Here is a 17524-nt window from a genome sequence, read left to right as displayed (position 1 = left end):
TGAGTACGTTTCTGATCCTCAGTTACAGGTCACAGAGCCGAACTATAATTTCATTAATGTTTACTTTTGAAACCTCGTGATAGGCTGGGCTTGGTGGCCCATGCCGCAGTCCCAGCTTCTGGGCGGGGCTGAGGCTGCAAGATCCTAAGTTTAAGGCCAGCCTGGTCAACTCAGCAAATTAGCAAGACTCTGTCTCAAAATAAAAAATCAAAGGAGCTGGGGATGTGGCTCAGTCTGAGTTCGATCCCCCTGCTAGTGGTTGGGAGAACCTTTGGTAGAACTGTCGGTGGCCATAGCTGCCTGTCAGTGAACAGTTTGAACACATCCTTCTCAGTGGTGTCTCCTTGGTGACAGAACATCTGGTGATGGATGCTGCGGGTGGAGGCTAGGAGACCTCTGAAGCCTGACCTCAGGGTCAGGCCGTAGCACTTCCTTCTCCTCCCCAGGGGCCTGGGTCAGGTGCCCTCTCTGTGAAACAGGGTGTGGGGGGACCAGTGCACACTGCATGAGTTCACCCACCCCCAGCTTTGCTGCATCACTCCACTGTGTCCAAAGTGCTATTTGCTGTCCCCCCAGCCGGTCCCCCACAGCGGCTCCAGTGGCTACGGGAGCCTGGGCAGCAATGGGTCCCACGAACATCTCATGAGCCAGACCTCCTCCAGCGACAGCAACGGCCACGAGGAATCTCGCCAGAGGAGAGCCGTATGTCCCTCTCTGTCCTTTTCCCTGAGCAGATACACCCGCGGACACATGTAGGAGGTCGGCGCATGGGAGATGGCCCTGGTGGCCAGTGGGGCCTTCATGGCCCCCGCCGCTCCTCCGCAGCTCTGTCTGCCCTGGGGGTCAGCTGACAGTCTCCTTGGAGTAGAAGCAGCCAGGGCACATGGCCAGGTCTTCCCGGCGCACTTCATTAGGGCAGCAGGATAGCGGTGAAGGCCTCCCTGGAGGCTGGGAGGACCTCACGGGCCAGGGCACTTTCTCCCCTTCCTTGAGGGCTGACACATAAGCCCCCTCAGGGTCTGCCTCTCAGACCCCTCCTTCAGAACTTACCCAGCCCACCCTGGGTCGTGGGACTGTTAGAGCTGCTCTCTGGCCCCACTGTGGGGACAGACTGCAGGAGGTCTCCTAGAATGAATAACATGTCTGTTTTGTTTTTCTCAAGGAAATTTGTAAAAATGGTAACAACAAGACCAAAACCAAAACTCATTTTTCTCATGAATCTGGAGAACAAAAGAAAAAATCTGTTACAGGTAAAAGCAAAGAGGACAACTCTCTCTTTCCTTAGTAGCACTGAGCTATGGCAGAGCAAAGGGCTCTTGCTGCATCTTGGTGTGTGCTGTACCCCTGCAGTGAGAGCAAGGCCCCTGTAGCCACCTCCATCACTCAGGACAGACACTGGTGTCCCAGCAGGCCTGTCGGGTGGGACGCCGGACGTGTTTCTGCTGCCCAGGCCCTGCTGGGGGCTGTGCCTGTCCATGGTGGCATGGCTTGCCTCCTTGCCTGCAGGGTGGTCCTGCAGCCACATGCTCACACTCAGCCCTCACACCACACACCACTGCCCTAGAGAATCCGCCCAGCTGCCACGGTTCTCAAAACCAGACCTGTCCGCAGAGGAACCCATGCTAGGATGTTGGCACGAGGCTCCAAGAGAGCAGATGTCATGTCTGTGCTGAGAGCCAAACAGAACCACAGTATGAGAGGCAAGAGGCCATTATGGTCACTTGAAAACACTGTCCTGCTCCGGAGAAGCTAAAGGCACCTGGGGTCTCACTGGTCCCCAAAGTCAGCAGTCCAAGTAAGAACTGCCTGTCCTGCTACTGGGCCGCAGGGACAGCCAGGGCCCAGTGCCTGAATCCCGCTCAAGCCTGGCCCTCATGCAGGCGATGGTGCCTCTGAGCCCCTCTGCAGCGCCCTGGGATGTGCACCTACTGGCTGCTGGACGTCAAGCCATCACGGGGTTCCCACGTCTGTGAGACATATGGAGTCGTTGGCCTATCTTTGGGAAGAATTAAAATGCTTTATAAGCATAAAGTATCTTTGGGGGGAAAATGTCAGATGAAAGAACAATCTTGTCAATTTTTCAGAAATGCAGACTAGTCCTCCAGCTCAGGTGCAAGCTGCTCCTGCCACAGAAGAGGACAGCCGGGGAGCCGGCATGCCCAGGGCTAGTGTCCCCGAGGAGCTGGCTTGCAAGGAACAGCCCACCTGCTCCTACCAGCAGATCAGCTGCCTGGACAGCGTCATCAGGTACACAGGCCCTCCTGACTGACGTCCACCCTGGCCTCCCGGTGGCCGTGCTGCCCGCCCACATGGACCCTCTGGCCATCACCCAGGTACCTGGAGAGCTGCAGCGAGGCTGCCACCCTGAAGAGGAAGTGTGCGTCCCCAGCCAACATCCCGTCACCAAAGGCCACAGCCAGCCCTGCGCTGCACGCAGGAGGTACCCTGTCTGTTCAGAGCTGTGTGTTGTGTGAGCACCTGAGCCCTCCGTGCTGAACCGCATGCACCTGAAGCCCTGCAGCGCCCGTCTTTCCTCCTCACTTATTGGGAGTGGTTTCATGGATATGGTGTGAAGCCAGGGCTATCTTCAAAATTATCAAAGTGGCTAGAAAGTCAGCAACCTTTGTGCAAAAGCTAAAGTTCAAGGTGACCCAGGTCTTGGGATGCTGGGCTTTGAGAACAGGACCCATCAGTGCTGTCAGAGGCCCGGAGACAGCCCAGGAGCCCCCTGCAGAGGGCTGTGTCGCTCCTGGTTTGTCACCCTGAAGTGGACTCCGCCCAGACTGCTGGGTGCCATGGTGCAGCAGGGTCCCACGGGGTGTCCCATTGTTCACGACACACAGGGTGGGGACTGCTTGCCATTGCTGCTCAGATTCAGGAGCCCCTCCCCACAGACCCCCAGAGGGCCACGGGCTGCAGCCTGCGCCTCTGACCCAGGCCCCACAGCCACCTAGCAGCAGTACACCTGCAGAGGCCTGGGATTAACGCATGAAGCCATCCTGCTGTGGAACTCCCTCTTCTCACCTTTCTCCTGTGAAGGGCACTGAGCACAGGCACCAGGGCCAGCCGTCTGTGGCACGCACATGTGTGGCTGACACGCAGTCCACAAAGTCCCGCGTAGCCTGAGCCTATTCCTTCCATTGTCTCTGCAGGGGCAGCGTCACCCGCCAAGGTGAGCAGCCGCAGGGAAGTCAGTGCCCGCCTGAGCTCGCTGGCACTGCCTGGCAAGGCTGAGAGCGTGGTGTCCCTCACCAGTCAGTGCAGCTACAGCAGCACCATCGTCCACGTTGGGGACAAAAAGCCACAGCCTGAGTCAGGTGCGTCTGTGGGTTCTTTGAGGACATGCCAAGCAGTCTGATCTTAAAAATAGGGAGGCCCTTGATGTCCACCTCAAGTCTAGCTCAGCTTATCAGAAAACCCTGCCTCAGCCCAGTGAGGGTTCCAGGAAATCCTGTTGTGCACAGTGCACAAGTGGGGTGTGGCCCCCCAGGTCTAGCCCACAGCCACTCTGACCCTGCCGCGTTAGCCCGTGGTGGCAGCCCTCTGCTCTGGTTGGCTGTGGACAGGGAGAGGAGTACCCCTCCTGGGTGCTGAGGCAGCACTGGAACGAGCCCGCCTTCTCACCCCCTGGACGCCCGCCTCTGCCGCGCCCTCCTCGCCCTCCCCACTTCAGGGCAGGACCCGTGATGTAGCAGAAGTGAGAGGGACAATGAGGATCTGAGAGATTCTGTCCCTAAGTGTCCCTTTCAGGGCAGTCGGTGCCGCCCGCCCGTCCTCCCTGCCCCTGCGTGGAAGGCGCAGCACCTTGGCCGCCTCCTGTGTCTAAAGGCTGAGGACCAGGGCTGGGGCTGGGGCTAGGCTCAGAGGCAGGGCGCCCGCCTGGCACGTGTGAACCTCTGGGTTTGACCTCAGCCCCACGTTTGATCATGAATAAATAAGGGTACATCCACGACTACGAAAATATATATTTTTAAAACAATAAAAATAAGTAATAAAGGCTAGGACAGCTGTAGAGCGTCCTCAACATAAGGCGAGGCCTGAGGTTCCCCAGGGACCATGGGAAGAGGCTCTGACTCCTGAGCCACCTGGCGCGGGCGCCCCTGGCGCTGCTCTGTGCCCTTCACGGTGACCTTCCCAGCGGGCTAAAGGAAGACACTGGGAACTCCATCTTGTGCCATGGGCGTCGGGAAGTAGCCACTCGCCAATGACCTGTGCATCGCTGGGGTGATGTGGGACGGAGTGGGCTCGTGCAGACCAGAGGGCTGTCCTATTTCAGAGATGGTGGAGGACGCAGCGAGTGGACCTGAGTCCCTGGACTGCCTGCCCCACAGCCTCGGCCAGGAGAAGGGGCCCCTGCAGAACCTGGGCCTCACCAAGGAAGTGCTGGCCGCGCACACGCAGAGAGAGGAGCAGAGCTTCCTGCAGAAGTTCCGCGGAGCCAGGAGACTCGGGGTGCTCCCGGCTCACTGCCATTACTACTCACGAGAAAGATCTGGGGGGCCCTCGAGTGAGAGCAGTAAGTGCGGGCGCCCCACTAGACGTGGGCTTGTGGCCTTGACTCTTGGTGGTGGAGCTCAGTGCTGGCTTCAGAACGCAGTGTGTCCCAGGAAGGGTCTGGGGAGAGCAGCTGCTGGGGCTTCACAGCCCGCAGGTCAAATCTCAAGGACTGGCCGCGTTCCCAAGGAAACAGTGCTGTGAGCAGCAGCACAGTGCGGGCCAGCCCCTGTGGAACGGAGCCGGCGGCTGCTGCTGCTGCGCCGTACCCAGGCCTTCCTTGCCCGGGTAACCGAGCACGTGCTCCACCATGAGCCACTCCTCAACCAGGGATGGTTTTTCACTCTTCCTTCTCACCTTCATCGCCACACTCAGGATTGCCCTCCCTGATCCTGAACAGATCTACCCTATGAGCCCAGCTTATCCAGAATTCCAGCTCCCGCTTGTCCCCTTTCCCTAGCAGTTTGTGCAGTGCACAACTTACACAGCTGCCCGGAGCGTTTTGCACAGGCCTGGATGTGCTATCCGAGGAGCCCAATGCTTTAGCCACTCTTCCCCCCAAGGGAACAGACCTCCAGTAGACCACATGGAGTCTGAATCGCAAAAGCAATTTGCTTGGGCTGGCTTCAAACAAAGGTGTGGAACCCCTGGGCCCAGCTGACAGGAGGTGTCCCCATGCACTGTCTGCCAGAGCCCCACGTTGCTGGCATGAAGTGGGAGGGAAACAGATTCCTGGGACAACCTCCCCCACGGCCAGGAGGGCACTGGAGCCCACTGAGCCCTCATCCTCTTGAAGAGGGCCTTGTGCCAGCAGCGCCTGCCGTGGCAGAGGAGGAGTGTGGTTCCCAGGGCACATGGGACTGTCATCCAGCTTTCTGTCACTGGGACAGTTACCTGAGGGTTCAGAGGGTTGAGTCCACGATCGCTTGTCCCTGTGCTGTGGGCCTGCAGTGGCCCGGCATATCATGGCCAGAGGGCTTAGGGGAAGCCGAGAGGAAGAGGAGCGGCTGAGGTCCCAGGCCAAGGGCAGGGACCTCAGGCACAGGGCACAGGCCAGTGGCCTCACGTCCTCCTCATTCCTACAAGTTCTCCCACCTCCCAGTTGTTGGCCTTTGGGGACTCCCAGGAGCCAAACCATAGCCACCTCCCTCTGATCTTCTGGCTTTGGCACAGGTGTTGACAGGTGAAGCAGGAGACCTCTCCTTTTTAGGAATAACAGGGAAAAGCTCATAAAGTTAGAGATACGGTGGATGAAGTCAGCGGTTCTGCCTTCCACTTTCGCAAACCAGTGTATTTTTTTTTTCCCCCAAATACTGGGAACAGCAGAGGCTTGCCAACTTTGTATTTATTTATTTTGAGAAATAGAAGTTTTTCATACCACTTTTCATAGAAAGGGCCTGGTAATATCAGAAGAAGAGAAGGAGGGTGGTCGTGCAACTCAGGGTGGTCCTTCAAATGACTTTAGTCGTATGAAAAATCTAACATTTTGCCTTGGTTTCCTCTTTACCAAGGGCCAGGGACACCCTATGGTGGACGCAGGGCTGGCAGTCGGGAGCACAGGGCTGGGACGCAGATGTCTGAACCCTCAGGTGTCAGGGTTGAACCACCGGGAGCCACGCACTCCTAATACTTACCTCTGGTTGCTTTTGTTACTGTAGCTGCTCCTGGACGAAGAAGTGCTTCTGGGATAGACTCATCTTGGAAAAAAACAGGAAAGAACAGAAAACTCAAGTCCAGAAGGGCCAGGCCTCGGGGACCCTCCCAGAGCGCAGGGCCTGGAGGGCTGGAGCCCCACCGCCGCCCACTGGCCAGCCTGAGCGCCACGGCCTGGTCACCCTCAGACACGACCCAGTCCAGCTGCCCTGCTCTGGCCTTCCCCCCTGCGGTGCCCACGTATCCCCTGCCCATGTTCCCAGCGCCGGGCACCATGGTGTCACCGCCTGCAGCTCCCCACACCAGCTTTGCGGTGCCCGCCCTGCCTGTGGATCCCCGGCACGAGTTGGCAGTCCAGCCCCTGCCCTTCAGCGCCCCTGTGGCCCCCGTCATGGCCCTCATGCTCCCCACCTATCCCTTCCCACCAGTGGCCCCAAACCTGTCCCAGGCCTTCTTCCCCGGCCACCCCCGGCTCCCCTCTGGAGTGACTCCTGGCTCCCAGCCCGAGGTCCCCCAGCAGACCCCACTCCCCAGACGGCCCTGCACTCGCCCAGCCACCCCCCCGTCAGTCACAGTGGCCGCAGGCAGGGCCTCCCCGCCGCTCTTCCAGTCCCGAGGCAGCTCGCCCTTGCAGCTCAACCTGCTGCAGATGGAGGAGCCACCCGAGGGCAGCGCTGGGGCCACAGCGACCTGGGGCAACCCTGGAACAGCAGCTGCCAGGCCCGACTGCACACCTGGCGCTCCTCGGGACCAGCAGGCAAAGGCGCCCCCCACAGTAAGGCCTCCCCGATGCCCTTCTCCAGGCAGGCTGCAGACAGCACAGCAAGGCAGGCCAGTGCCCCCGGGTCTCAGCTTTGGTGGCCGTGAGCGCTGGAGGGTCCCACCAAGCTGGAGTCAGCACTTCCCAGAGGCTCCGTCCTGTCGAGTAGCCGACTGGGAGCTTTTCAGTGTCTTGGAATCTGAGGGAAGGGTGACAGACTGTCTGTGGTGAATACAGAGTCCAAATAGCCGCATGTGACTCGTGAAGAGTGTCTGTGGGCCTCAGATTTCTCAGTGAGTTTCCTAAGATGACGCCCAATCAGTTTAAACACGACACCTCTGCCACCCCCTGAGGGACAGTGGTGGAGGAGGAGGAAGGGGACCCATGCCTTCCCACCCTGAAGCCAGTGCCACCGGTTTCCACCTCCAGGATTGTAGAAATGACCGCCACAGTTCATTTGCTGTGCTCAGGGGAGGGACCTCTCTTGGGGTCCCCTGCTTTGGCAGGGTCACAGGGCTCTACAGAGCAGTGGGTCCTTCAGGGTGTCTTCTGCCTCCTGACTGTGCTGCGGGGTGCTGGCCTGCCTTCTGGGTTTCAAGGCCCAGGGCCGGGTGCTCTAGCGGACAGTGCTCTCAAGTGTAGAGCCTCACCACGCGGGTGGTGGGCCTGGGGGGCCCTCGCTCCACGTCTGCCGCCTGTGGTCTTGGGTGACTCCTGAAGTCACGTCCGATTCAGTGGCTGTCATGGAGCACAGCCCAGTTCTCCTGTAGCCCCAGTAGAAGGACCGTCTGCCCATGTGGCCGGTGGAGGCTGGCTCGTGTCCGAGCCCCCGCAGTGCCCCTCCAGCCCAGCCCACTCCCCCCAACCTCACTGTGCTCTGTGTGTGGCCGAGCCCCATGAACAACGCTGTCTTCTCCTTGTCCCTAAAGCGAGAAGAGCCCTCAGATGCACAGGAGAGTGACGCCCTGTCTGTGTCCAGCGAGCTGCTCAACCTGCTGCTGAGTGAGGACCTCTGCTCTGCCACGGGGTCAGCCCTGTCTGGGAGTGGGGCCTCTGCCACCTCGGGTTCTCTGGGCTCCAGCTCGCCAGGCTGCAGCGCGTCTCAAAGTGGGGCTGGTATGCTTCCCCTGGGGGCGTGGGCGCGTGTGGACAGGTGGGCGCGTGTGGACAGGTGGGTGTGTGTGGACAGGTGGGTGTGTGTGGATACGTGTGGACAAGTGGGTGTGTGTGGACGCGTGGGTGTGTGTGGACAGGTGGGTGTGTATGGAGGCATTGGTGTGTGTGGACACGTGGGTGTGTGTGGACGCGTGGGTGTGTGTGGACACGTGGGTGTGTGTGGACATGTAAGTGTGTGTGGACGCGTGGGTGTGTGTGGACATGTGTGTGTGGACACGTGGGTGTGTGTGGACGCGTGGGTGTGTGGCACACCTGGAGGACTCACACAGGAGGGCCTCTACCAGAATCGTAGGCTCAGGGCCAGAATCACCCTGCCTGCCCCCAGAGGCCCACAGACCCCCAGGGGTCCACTAGTGTAAACGTGTGCACTGCCTGCCCACCACCCTCTCCCAGCCTGGTGACGCGGCAGGCCCGGGCCAGTCGGAATGCCATACCTTGCCTGCTTGCTTCCGTTTCCTCTGTAGGCCTCACCCCCACCAGGTCCCTGCTGGGCCACCTCCGTCTCCCTTGGTAGCAGTTTAATCTTCTCAGCTACAAACCTGTACAGAGCAGGATCATTCAAATGACTGGAACCATGATGACTTGGTGGCCCACACTGTCCCCAGGACTGGAGCCCCTTCTCCCCTGAGTGAGCGTTCCCTGGCCCTTGGCTTGTAGAGAGGTGCACCATCACCTCTGCCCACGTGCGCTGGCTGAGGGCACTGTGGGCCAGCTCCTCCCCCCCAGGACACTGCCTGTCTCTGGATGTCCATGGTTAACAGAGCCTCCCCAGGCAAGTGGCCCTCCACGGGGCTAGTAGGGCCCTCATTCCATCGTCCAGGTCAGTCACGACCTGGACAGCTGCGCGCCCCACCAGCACAGCCCCCCACCCCCCAGCTCCGCCAACCCGGCTCTCCAGCACTGACATGGCCCGTGCTTCAAGGTTTCGACTCCCCATATCATGTTTTTTTAAAGGCAGTAGTGACACCAGTCGTACCAGCAAATATTTTGGAAGCATTGACTCTTCAGAGAATCATCACAAAGCAGAAATGGACAGGAGCAAGGGGCAGAGTGAGCACTTCATCAAGTACGTCATGCAGGACCCCATCTGGCTGTTGATGGCGGACGCGGACGACAGCATCATGATGACCTACCAGCTGCCTTCCCGGTAAACACTCAGAGCCTCCTGTGCTTGGAGGGCTGGCCCGCTACTCACAGAAACAGCAGGCCATGCCTACAGGTGACCGGCTGACACCCGTCAGCAGGCCCTGTCCTGGACCCCGCGAGGGTAGAAGAGAGAAGCAGGGCTCCCCTCCAGGTACCCGCTGGGGAAGGGTAGCCTCCCCTGGTGCCACGCTCAACTTTTATGACACATTTGTGCCCTGTTACCCAGTCAGCCTGTGGGCTAGATGTGTGTCTTGTCTGAGAGTTGAAACCAAGGGTCGAGGTAGGCCGTCTGCTGCTCTGTGGTGACCTGGGTCTGTGCTTAGGCACCGAGTCCACGTCAGGCTGCTCTTGGACCTGGATGTGGTCCCTGTCCTTGGAGAGCACCGCTGAGTAGGGGAGGCTGGGGTAAGGGACGGTGGGAAGGAAAGGTCAGTTCCATGGTGAGGAGAGCTGAGCCTCTGGTGGGCCAGGGGTCGGTTCCATCTCTGAGAGCTGCAGTCCAGGGCAGCACTGGCCAGGTGCAGGGGAAGGTCATGCTGCCTGTGGCCCAGGTGTAGGACTCTCCCAGGTAGCCACGCCCCTGCAGCGCCCAGCCCAGAGGACCAGGCTGCCCCTGCACAGACTGGCTCCCTCTCAGTCTGACCCGGATCACCATTTTCATAGAGCGACCACGGATTATCTGCTAATGAGATTGTTACTGTAAATGAAGGAATTTGTCTTAAATAAAAGGAAATTTGCACTAAACAAAATGATGTAAAACTGTCACGAACATTGGAAGAGTGGGTAGAAATGAGCATGTTCTTTGAAACAAACCCGACCGGTCCATTCTGAAGCGCTCTCATTTCCAATCCTCCTGAAGGGACCTGGAGTCAGTGCTGAAGGAAGACAGAGAGAAGCTGAAGCTGCTGCAGAGGTCCCAGCCCTGGGTCACCGAGGGCCAGAGGCAGGAGCTGCATGAGGTCCACCCGTGGGTCCAGACAGGGGGCCTGCCCGCAGCCATCGATGTGGCGGTAAGCTCACAAACCCACTCTTCATCAGTTCCCAAAAGTTCACCAAAGGACACTCACTGTGCTGTCTCTGCAACTTTTCTGTAAATTAAAAAATCTGAAAATAAGTTTATTTTTTGAAAAAGGAAAAGCTTCTCCAACTCTGCCGAGCCTGCCTGGAGGGGCTCCCTGCCGCTGGCTCTTCAGCATGGTCTCCTGGGGTCTGGTGGCGGCTCTCAGCCTTGGGCTGACCTGGGAGTGCTTCCCCTTCAGTTCTGTCTCTATTTAACAAGCCAAGCGCCTCTCCTGCACCCTCTCCTGCACCCTCAATTCCACCCCCGCGCATCCTGGTCCCAGGGTTTCAAAGCCACGCGTGCACTCCAGTCCCTCTCCCCAGCCTCACCCCTGCCACACTGGCCTCTGGCCTTGGCACTGCCTCCCCTGGCCTCCCTTCTGTGTGAGGCTCCTTCCTCTAGGTTGGCCTCCCTGCACCAGCGGGGGACAGTGGGTCCCTAGGCAGTCTAGTCTTCTGGAGCTTGACATGTCCAAAATCAAGCTCCTGATCACCCTCAGAAAGAGCCGTTCTGCCCTCTCCCCACATCTCACTCCTCGGGCACATGCTGGGCTCCAGTCACTCCCGCCAGCCACCAGAAGATCCTGCCACTGGCTTTGCAGTGGATAGAAGCCAGATGCTCCTCACCCCTCCACTGTCCCCCCCACACACAGTGGCACTGCACCTGCATGTTGAGGTGGCTTCCCAATTGTGGTCAGTGCACCTCCTTGTTCCCCAGAGTCAGGTCACCAGCTCAGAGCTCAAGTCCCTCCCATCTCTGCCCGTCTTGGTCACGTGGCCATCCAGACCTGCCACCATCTCGTCTCCTCTCCAGTTTCCCTCCCCTCCAGCTGCTCTGGCCTCTTGGCTGTTCCCAGGGTCCCCCGACAGGTACTGCCGCAGGATCCTCGCCCCCTCCCTCTGCCAGGAACCCTCTCCTCGGGTGGCCCGCCTGGCGCTGGCTCTGGCTGCCTTTGAGCCTCGTATCCCTTGCTGCGTAGCACATGACCCCAGGACCTCGAGGCCTCCTGGGGCTGGTGGAGCCCCTTGGGCAGCCTCCTGGGGTCAGGAACTGAGAGCAGCTTCGCTGGGCGGTTCTGGCCCAGGGTCTCATGAGGGTGAAGGAAGGTTCCGCTGAGGCTCCTGTCACTTGACCCCTGCCTTGAAGGCCACAGGCGAGCTGGTGCCAGCTGTCGGCAGGGGCCTCGTTCCTCACAGGGGAGCCAGGGTGATGTGAGGGCATGACGTGCAGCTGTCCCCCAGGAGAACCGGGGAAGGGCGCACTTCCTGAAGAGCCCCACGCTCTTCCTGAGTGCAGCCGGGCTTGAGGGGGGTGAGGCACCACCTCTGGAGAGAAAGGTGGGAGGAACGTGAAGCCCCTGCAGCCCTTTCCTGTGGCTCTCGTGGACGTCTGTCCAGCGCCGCAGCATGCCGCACCGTCCCCACGCCCGCCCACTGCGGCCTGGCACTTTCACCCTTAGCGTGCTGTGGCCCACCCTCCAGACCAGAGTCCAGCTCCAGGCGCAGGCAGACGCCCACACCTGGTCACCTGCATCCCACTCAGTTGGAGCCTCTGCAGCCAAGGCCCAGCCCCAAGCTTCTCACCTGTCACCTTTCTTCCTTTAAGGAATGTGTTTACTGTGAAAGTGAAGAGAAGGGCAGCATCTGTGTGCCATATGAGGGGGACATTCCTTCCCTGGGACTCAGCGATGTGTCCGACACCAAAGAAGAGGAAAGTGGGCAAGTCCCAAGGCCCAGGGAGGAGGGGCAGACGTAACCCCGGCCAGCGGCAGGGACTTGCGTAGACGGTGCCTGGAAGAGACAAAGGTCTTCACGTTTGCTTCTAACGAAATGGACGTAGATGCTTACATTGCTTTTTGTCTGAAGCGGTGATTTAAAACTGGAGAGTAGGAAGGGCTTAGGAAGAAATATGTTTTCATATTTAAAATATAAACATGGAGTTTGGGGGTGGAGCAGAGATTTTGGTTGTTGCTGGACTTGAAGAAGATGGAGACCCATCCGTGGACGTTTCAGGGAAGTTGCCGCAGTGCCCTTGGAAGTTCTTCAACCGCAGTGAGACCTCTGGTCCAGTGCACCAGCATCCACTGGCCCCTGTGGGTTGACCCAAGACATCATGGCAGGCTGTGACAAATGGCCAGGAAGCCATGAGTGGCTCTGAGCTGAGGACTCCCGTGTTCTGGAGCTTTCCCAGGGTGTCTTTAGATTGGATCAACTTCTGTCCTCAGGGGATTGTCCCCAGTGGTCATTAGTCCAGCCAGGTGTTGGTTCATATACTGCAGAGGTAACAGCCTCTCCTCGTGTTCTTCAAAGGCTTCACATGAGGTGGTGTGCACCTAACTGGCCGCTTGGCTTCCAGGACCGCGGTGGTGGACGTTTTGGTCTGACGTGCTCCTGTTTGTAGAGAACAAAGTTGAAATGCTCGCTTCAGCTTTGAATAGAGCCCAGTGGTTTGTGTGACCGGCTTCATCAGACTGATGCCCGCCCAGATCCTGGGAGCATTTCCACATCGTCCTCACACCCCTTCAGACCAGATGGTCAATAGCAGAGAGAAATACGTGACCAGTCATGTCGTCATATCTTCATGGTGACCTCCCTCTGCAAACCAAGCCTTGACCACTTTGCAGGGGACCCAGTCATGTCTGGGCTTTGGTTGAAGCCTCTCAGACATCAGCTCTGACCCAGCAAAGCCAGTGCCAGCTCCTGGCAGAGAACAGCCTTGGCGACTGGGAGCTGGCGGCCCACCGCTGCTGACTCCATCGCGTGTTCCAGGATGGTGGGCTCCCCTCCCCCTACACCCTGGGGCTGCCTGGCCCTATTTCATGTGCCTGTCCTCTCTTGGTACAGCTTCAGGTCTCTGCTGTGACATCTGCCAGCACTGCCAGCACTTCCAGATTATCTGAACTCTTGGGGAAGAAGACCAATCTGTCTGTCCGACTTTATAACACCTCACGTGGCACCAGATATCCCAAAGGCTGTTGGGAAAGTGTAATGTTTGCCCCTGTTGTGAATAAGAAGTTGCAGCTGGTGAATCTGTTCCCTTAAAATTGGAATGAGACCGTGATGCTTGATAGGAAGCAGGTTTCCCTGTTCTTTGGAAAAGAAACAGCTACAAGAAAGGAGGCATCTCCTCATAAAACCATTTTATGCCTGAATGTTAATACTATTTTTTATTAATAAAAGAACACTTTTTTTTTTTTTTTAATTTACAAAGCAACAGCACCTGCAGTTGCCCAAGCTATGGCGGTAGTCTGTGTGTTCACGAGCATGGTGGGCGGCTGGCTGCCTCCGCCTCAGATCCTAAGGGACAGATGGTAGACTAAGGTTACACTTAGGGTTCCAAACACAAAACTGCCAAAATGCTCTCTCTCCTGCTGTGAATGTTTTCCATCAGCATTATTGTATTTACTACTTGCTCACTGGTTGTTAACTGCTCAGAAGTTGACTTCATAGGGTGATTTTGTGAATTTGTTTACATGATGCCAAGCATCGAGTCCTGTCTCTCTAGTGTGTGTGCTTACACGGGTGTCAGAAAACCTTTTCTCTGTTTTAAACTGAGCCTTCTTTTTAATATATTCATGAGAAGATGTGTAAATAAGCTGTCAGAGTTTACGTGATGATTTGTTGAGCCTTGCCGGACAAGTGGTTTGTTCATGCACAAACCAAACTCTCCTCACCCAGTGCAATATATCTGTGTGACTGCTTGTGTCTTTTTACGATGTTTTTGCCTTTTAGAAAATTGGTAAATAAAGCAAATATATTTTTATTTTAAGTTGCATGTTTGTTTTGTTTTGTGGTAAAAGATGATCAAGAGGTGTTTGGGTATTTTTGTTTGTTTTTTTTATGCAACACTCCAGCAATTCTGAATCAGGGAATCTTGGACCCCAGGGGTCACGTTGTTGCTTCCCTCCTGTGGCCCCCTTGCTGGTCCCTTTCCAGTCTGCTCTGCCTCTCTCCAGCACTCTCACCTCCCTTACCCCTTCACAACAGGCCATGGAGTGAACTCCTGATGCACGTGGACTCACGCAGTCCCGTCCTCCCTCCTGCAGCCTTTTCACTCGCCCGTCCCCGGGGTGTGCTGCCTGGCTCAGCGCCAGAGCCCCTCTCCACTCTGCTAGACCCCAGGCCCCGCTCGGTCAGCCCCCACCCCTGTCGTCAGTTCCAGCTGGACTGATTGCTCCGCCATGGAGCTGAAGGCCAGGAAGTCAGGATGCTGTCCCCTTGGGAACAAGACAGGCAGGGCACTCCTGACACACCTCCTGCCTCACCACCTGCTGGGGGGAAGTCTTGTGGAACCTGTCCGCTGCGGAGGGGAGGTGTGAGGAGGCCTGCTCCCCTCTTCCTCCCACTTCTTATACAGAGGGGTAAATGGATCCTGGGCCCAATGCTTAGCCTTCCCAGAGCTCCCTGGGCAGGAGGTGGGCTGAACTCTGGCTCCTGGCCTGGCTGTCTGACTACCAGTGCTGATGTAGGGACCTAAGGCAGAGTCCTAGTAACACCAAAGTGGCTGCAGACCTCTGAACTGCCCGATAGCTGCTTCACCGAATCCTGAGCACCTCTGGAAGATCTGTGACCACATTTTTCTCAACCATAAAAACCCTCTCTATTTCTAAACCAAAAGGAGACTCTCGGAGTCTCCTGGGCAGACTGCTCACAAGGGCCTGGACATCTGCAGGCTGGTCACTGCCTTTGTTCCCCTGGGAATTTATGGCCTGTCACTCCTGCTGCTAACTGGTCAGCCTGTGGCCACCATGGCGCTGCTCGGCCTCTGCTGAGCTCTGTCCCTGGCTCTAGGGGGATCAAAGGGCCCAAATGCTCAGGAAGTCTGTGCTCAGGCAAACTTTGAAGGCGGAATCTGTCCAAAGGACAAATGGCAGGAAGTGGGTTGGCTAGGGGAGGCCTGAAGAAGGAAGGAGACAAGGCTTGGTGGCCCCAAGATGAGGTAGCCAGGTTTCTGGGACAAAGTCCAAGCCACCCGACAACAGACCCACTAAAGGAAATTGAGATTGACTCTGCAGGAGGGGCCTCAAGCGACTTCAGTCCAACACAGAAGGACTCTGCTAACTCCAACACTGGCCAGTCCTACCCTTTTCCTTCTCAGGGGTACTTGGTCACACGGAGGCATGTCTCAGTCCTCTTTCCTCAACTCTAGGCAGTATTCTTCAGGACTCTTCAGCACCCAGGTCCCCAGCCCTCACTTCTGCTAGTATGCTTTTAAAGTCAAAGTGAAGACATCATGACCTATAACCAAAACAGAGTTCCTGAATTTCCTCACATTGAGAATAAAAACTACATCTGGGCCTGCACAGATGCCAAGGAGCTCAAACTAATATGTCATTGGGCAGTTATGTCTACATATGTATATCACCACCTGGTATTTGGTTCTAGAAATTGTCCTTTCCTCTGTAAGACTGGCAGAGACTCAATCATCTACCTCTTCTCCCTAGCTTGATCAAACTGCTGAAAATCCCTTTTTCCTTTTTCCATTGTTGATTGATTTCTTATTTGGGCTGGCAGCTGAATCTGGCCAGTCTGGATTGGCTGTCAGTAACAACTATAAATAAGCCTTCCTTGCCTTCTCTGTAGATGGATTTTAAATCTTGAAACCCTATAAACAGCATTACATTGCTGTGACTGTAAGAGAATTGTTGCTCCATAAGCCCAAATTATACTAAGAGACCATTTCTTTTCTCGGGCTGCGTTTTTCCTGGAGTTCCTTATCGCCTTTATTTTCACTTGTACCATTGGGCTTTATCATATCCTTTTCTGCCCCTCATACCTAATTCCCCAGTCAATCTCAGTGTCTTCCTAGAGGCTCCCCCAGTTCCCGGATCATGCTATCCCAGTGGGAACACTTTCATGGAGAGCATCCTAAAACATTTTTGGCCTGGTTCACTTAGATAATGGGAGAAATACAAGTTTGCAAACATGGGAGTGCAAAAATCATTACTGAGTTTATTTTTTCCTGTTTCTTAAACTAGTTGAAACTTAATTGTACTCACGTGGGAGTCTCCTTCCCTGAGAGGTGATGTCTAAGTGGTAAAGGACTTTAAGGTCACAGGCCATCTGCAGGCTCCATTAGGATCCACCATTCAGCACCACCCCCCATCAGTCTCATTATTAGGAGTTGGGGGAAGACTGACTGGGTGTCTGAGCAGCCTCCCTGGAGGGTACATGGAATAGAGCCAGGCTTTGGAACTTGTGTGTGTGTGTGTGTGTGTGTGTGTGCGCGCGCGTGCGTGCGTGCACATGCTGGATAAATGATAGGCTAGGGGAAATCTCAGGGGCCTGCACATTCAGGAGTAACCCAGAGGCAGAGTAGGAATAGATAAGAGTGGGCCAGAGGGGCTACCAGGTGATGAGAGGTCAACGAGGTGACTTTGGGGACTTTCAAATCTTTTGACCCAAATCATATCTGTAGCCTGTGATGGTTCTTCTGTTGGGGAGCTACAGGTTTGCCGGACCTGCCTTCCGGAGAATGGAGGGTGAGGATCTTCTTGCCCAGCTGTGGTGTCCTGGGGCTCTCCTCTTCCAACAGCCTTCCAGCCAGGCTACCAACGCTGGCCCTTCCCTACTCACCGTTCATGGGGTCAAGTTCTGTGCTGGAGTGCTGGGAGATGGAGAGGTGTCCTAGGCCAGCACTGGGCCCTTGAGCAGGGTTGCTCACAGCCTGGAGGAGCTGACAATCCCAGCAAGGGAAAGTAGTGCAGGACTAGGTTAGGTGCTGCTGCGGGGATGGGTGTTGGGCTAGACCCAGCTGGACGGGGCAGGCATCTCCCAAGGACATGGAGAGGAAACTGAGACCTGAACAGTGAGGAGGCCCTCGCTGAAGGTGGGTTCAGAGCCTGTTCAGGAAGAAGGCTGGTTGAGTGCAGAGGCCGAGGGCCAAGAAGCCATCTGGGTGCACAGGCTCTGACAGGCTGCGAGGGGCATGAGAGGACAGGTCAGGGTCCCCAGGGCGCTGCCCAGGGGCGCGGTCCCGCGGCCCATGCACCCCACGGCGAGGCTGGGCGGCCAGATGGGCGGCGAGCTGTGGGGGTCGCGGGCGTCTGGCCAACACAAGCGTGTCAGCTGAGGCCCGCGGGACAAAGCGGGCGAGACAAAGGCGCGGCCAACACCTGTCGCTCTTGGCGCTGCCGCCGCTTTTCTCCGCTGAAGCGGCTGCAGCTGCCAACTGTCACGGGCATCAAGTTACGGCGGCCAGACGGCAGTTCTGGCGGGCCGGGCGGGAGGATGCGG

General features: G+C 57.1%; 1 protein-coding gene across 5 annotated transcripts in view; it reads left to right on the top strand.

The window, feature by feature from the left end:
• The window catches only part of Per2 (period circadian regulator 2), a 40754-nt gene extending 26697 nt beyond the window's left edge, over positions 1–14057 (top strand). For 4 of the 5 annotated variants that reach the window (XM_048808864.1, XM_048808863.1, XM_048808862.1 and 1 more), the window contains 11 exons: positions 577–702; positions 1163–1250; positions 2085–2247; positions 2334–2440; positions 3153–3317; positions 4277–4516; positions 6153–6922; positions 7837–8023; positions 9038–9230; positions 10089–10239; positions 11895–14057. In XM_048808864.1, coding sequence (XP_048664821.1) covers positions 577–702; positions 1163–1250; positions 2085–2247; positions 2334–2440; positions 3153–3317; positions 4277–4516; positions 6153–6922; positions 7837–8023; positions 9038–9230; positions 10089–10239; positions 11895–12044 — 2340 coding nt within the window. In that variant the 3' untranslated portion in view covers positions 12045–14057. Of the gene's footprint in view, positions 1–576; positions 703–1162; positions 1251–2084; positions 2248–2333; positions 2441–3152; positions 3318–4276; positions 4517–6152; positions 6923–7836; positions 8079–8160; positions 8476–9037; positions 9231–10088; positions 10240–11894 lie in introns of those variants that run through there. The other variant, XM_048808867.1, reaches the window with a different exon arrangement.
• Positions 14058–17524: the final 3467 nt, after the last annotated feature.

Source organism: Marmota marmota, unplaced genomic scaffold, assembly GCF_001458135.2.
Source record: "Marmota marmota marmota unplaced genomic scaffold, marMar, whole genome shotgun sequence".
Classification (NCBI taxonomy): Eukaryota; Metazoa; Chordata; class Mammalia; order Rodentia; family Sciuridae; genus Marmota; species Marmota marmota.
The sequence above is the reverse complement of the archived record's forward strand: the minus strand, read 5'-3'. Positions and strand labels throughout refer to the sequence as shown.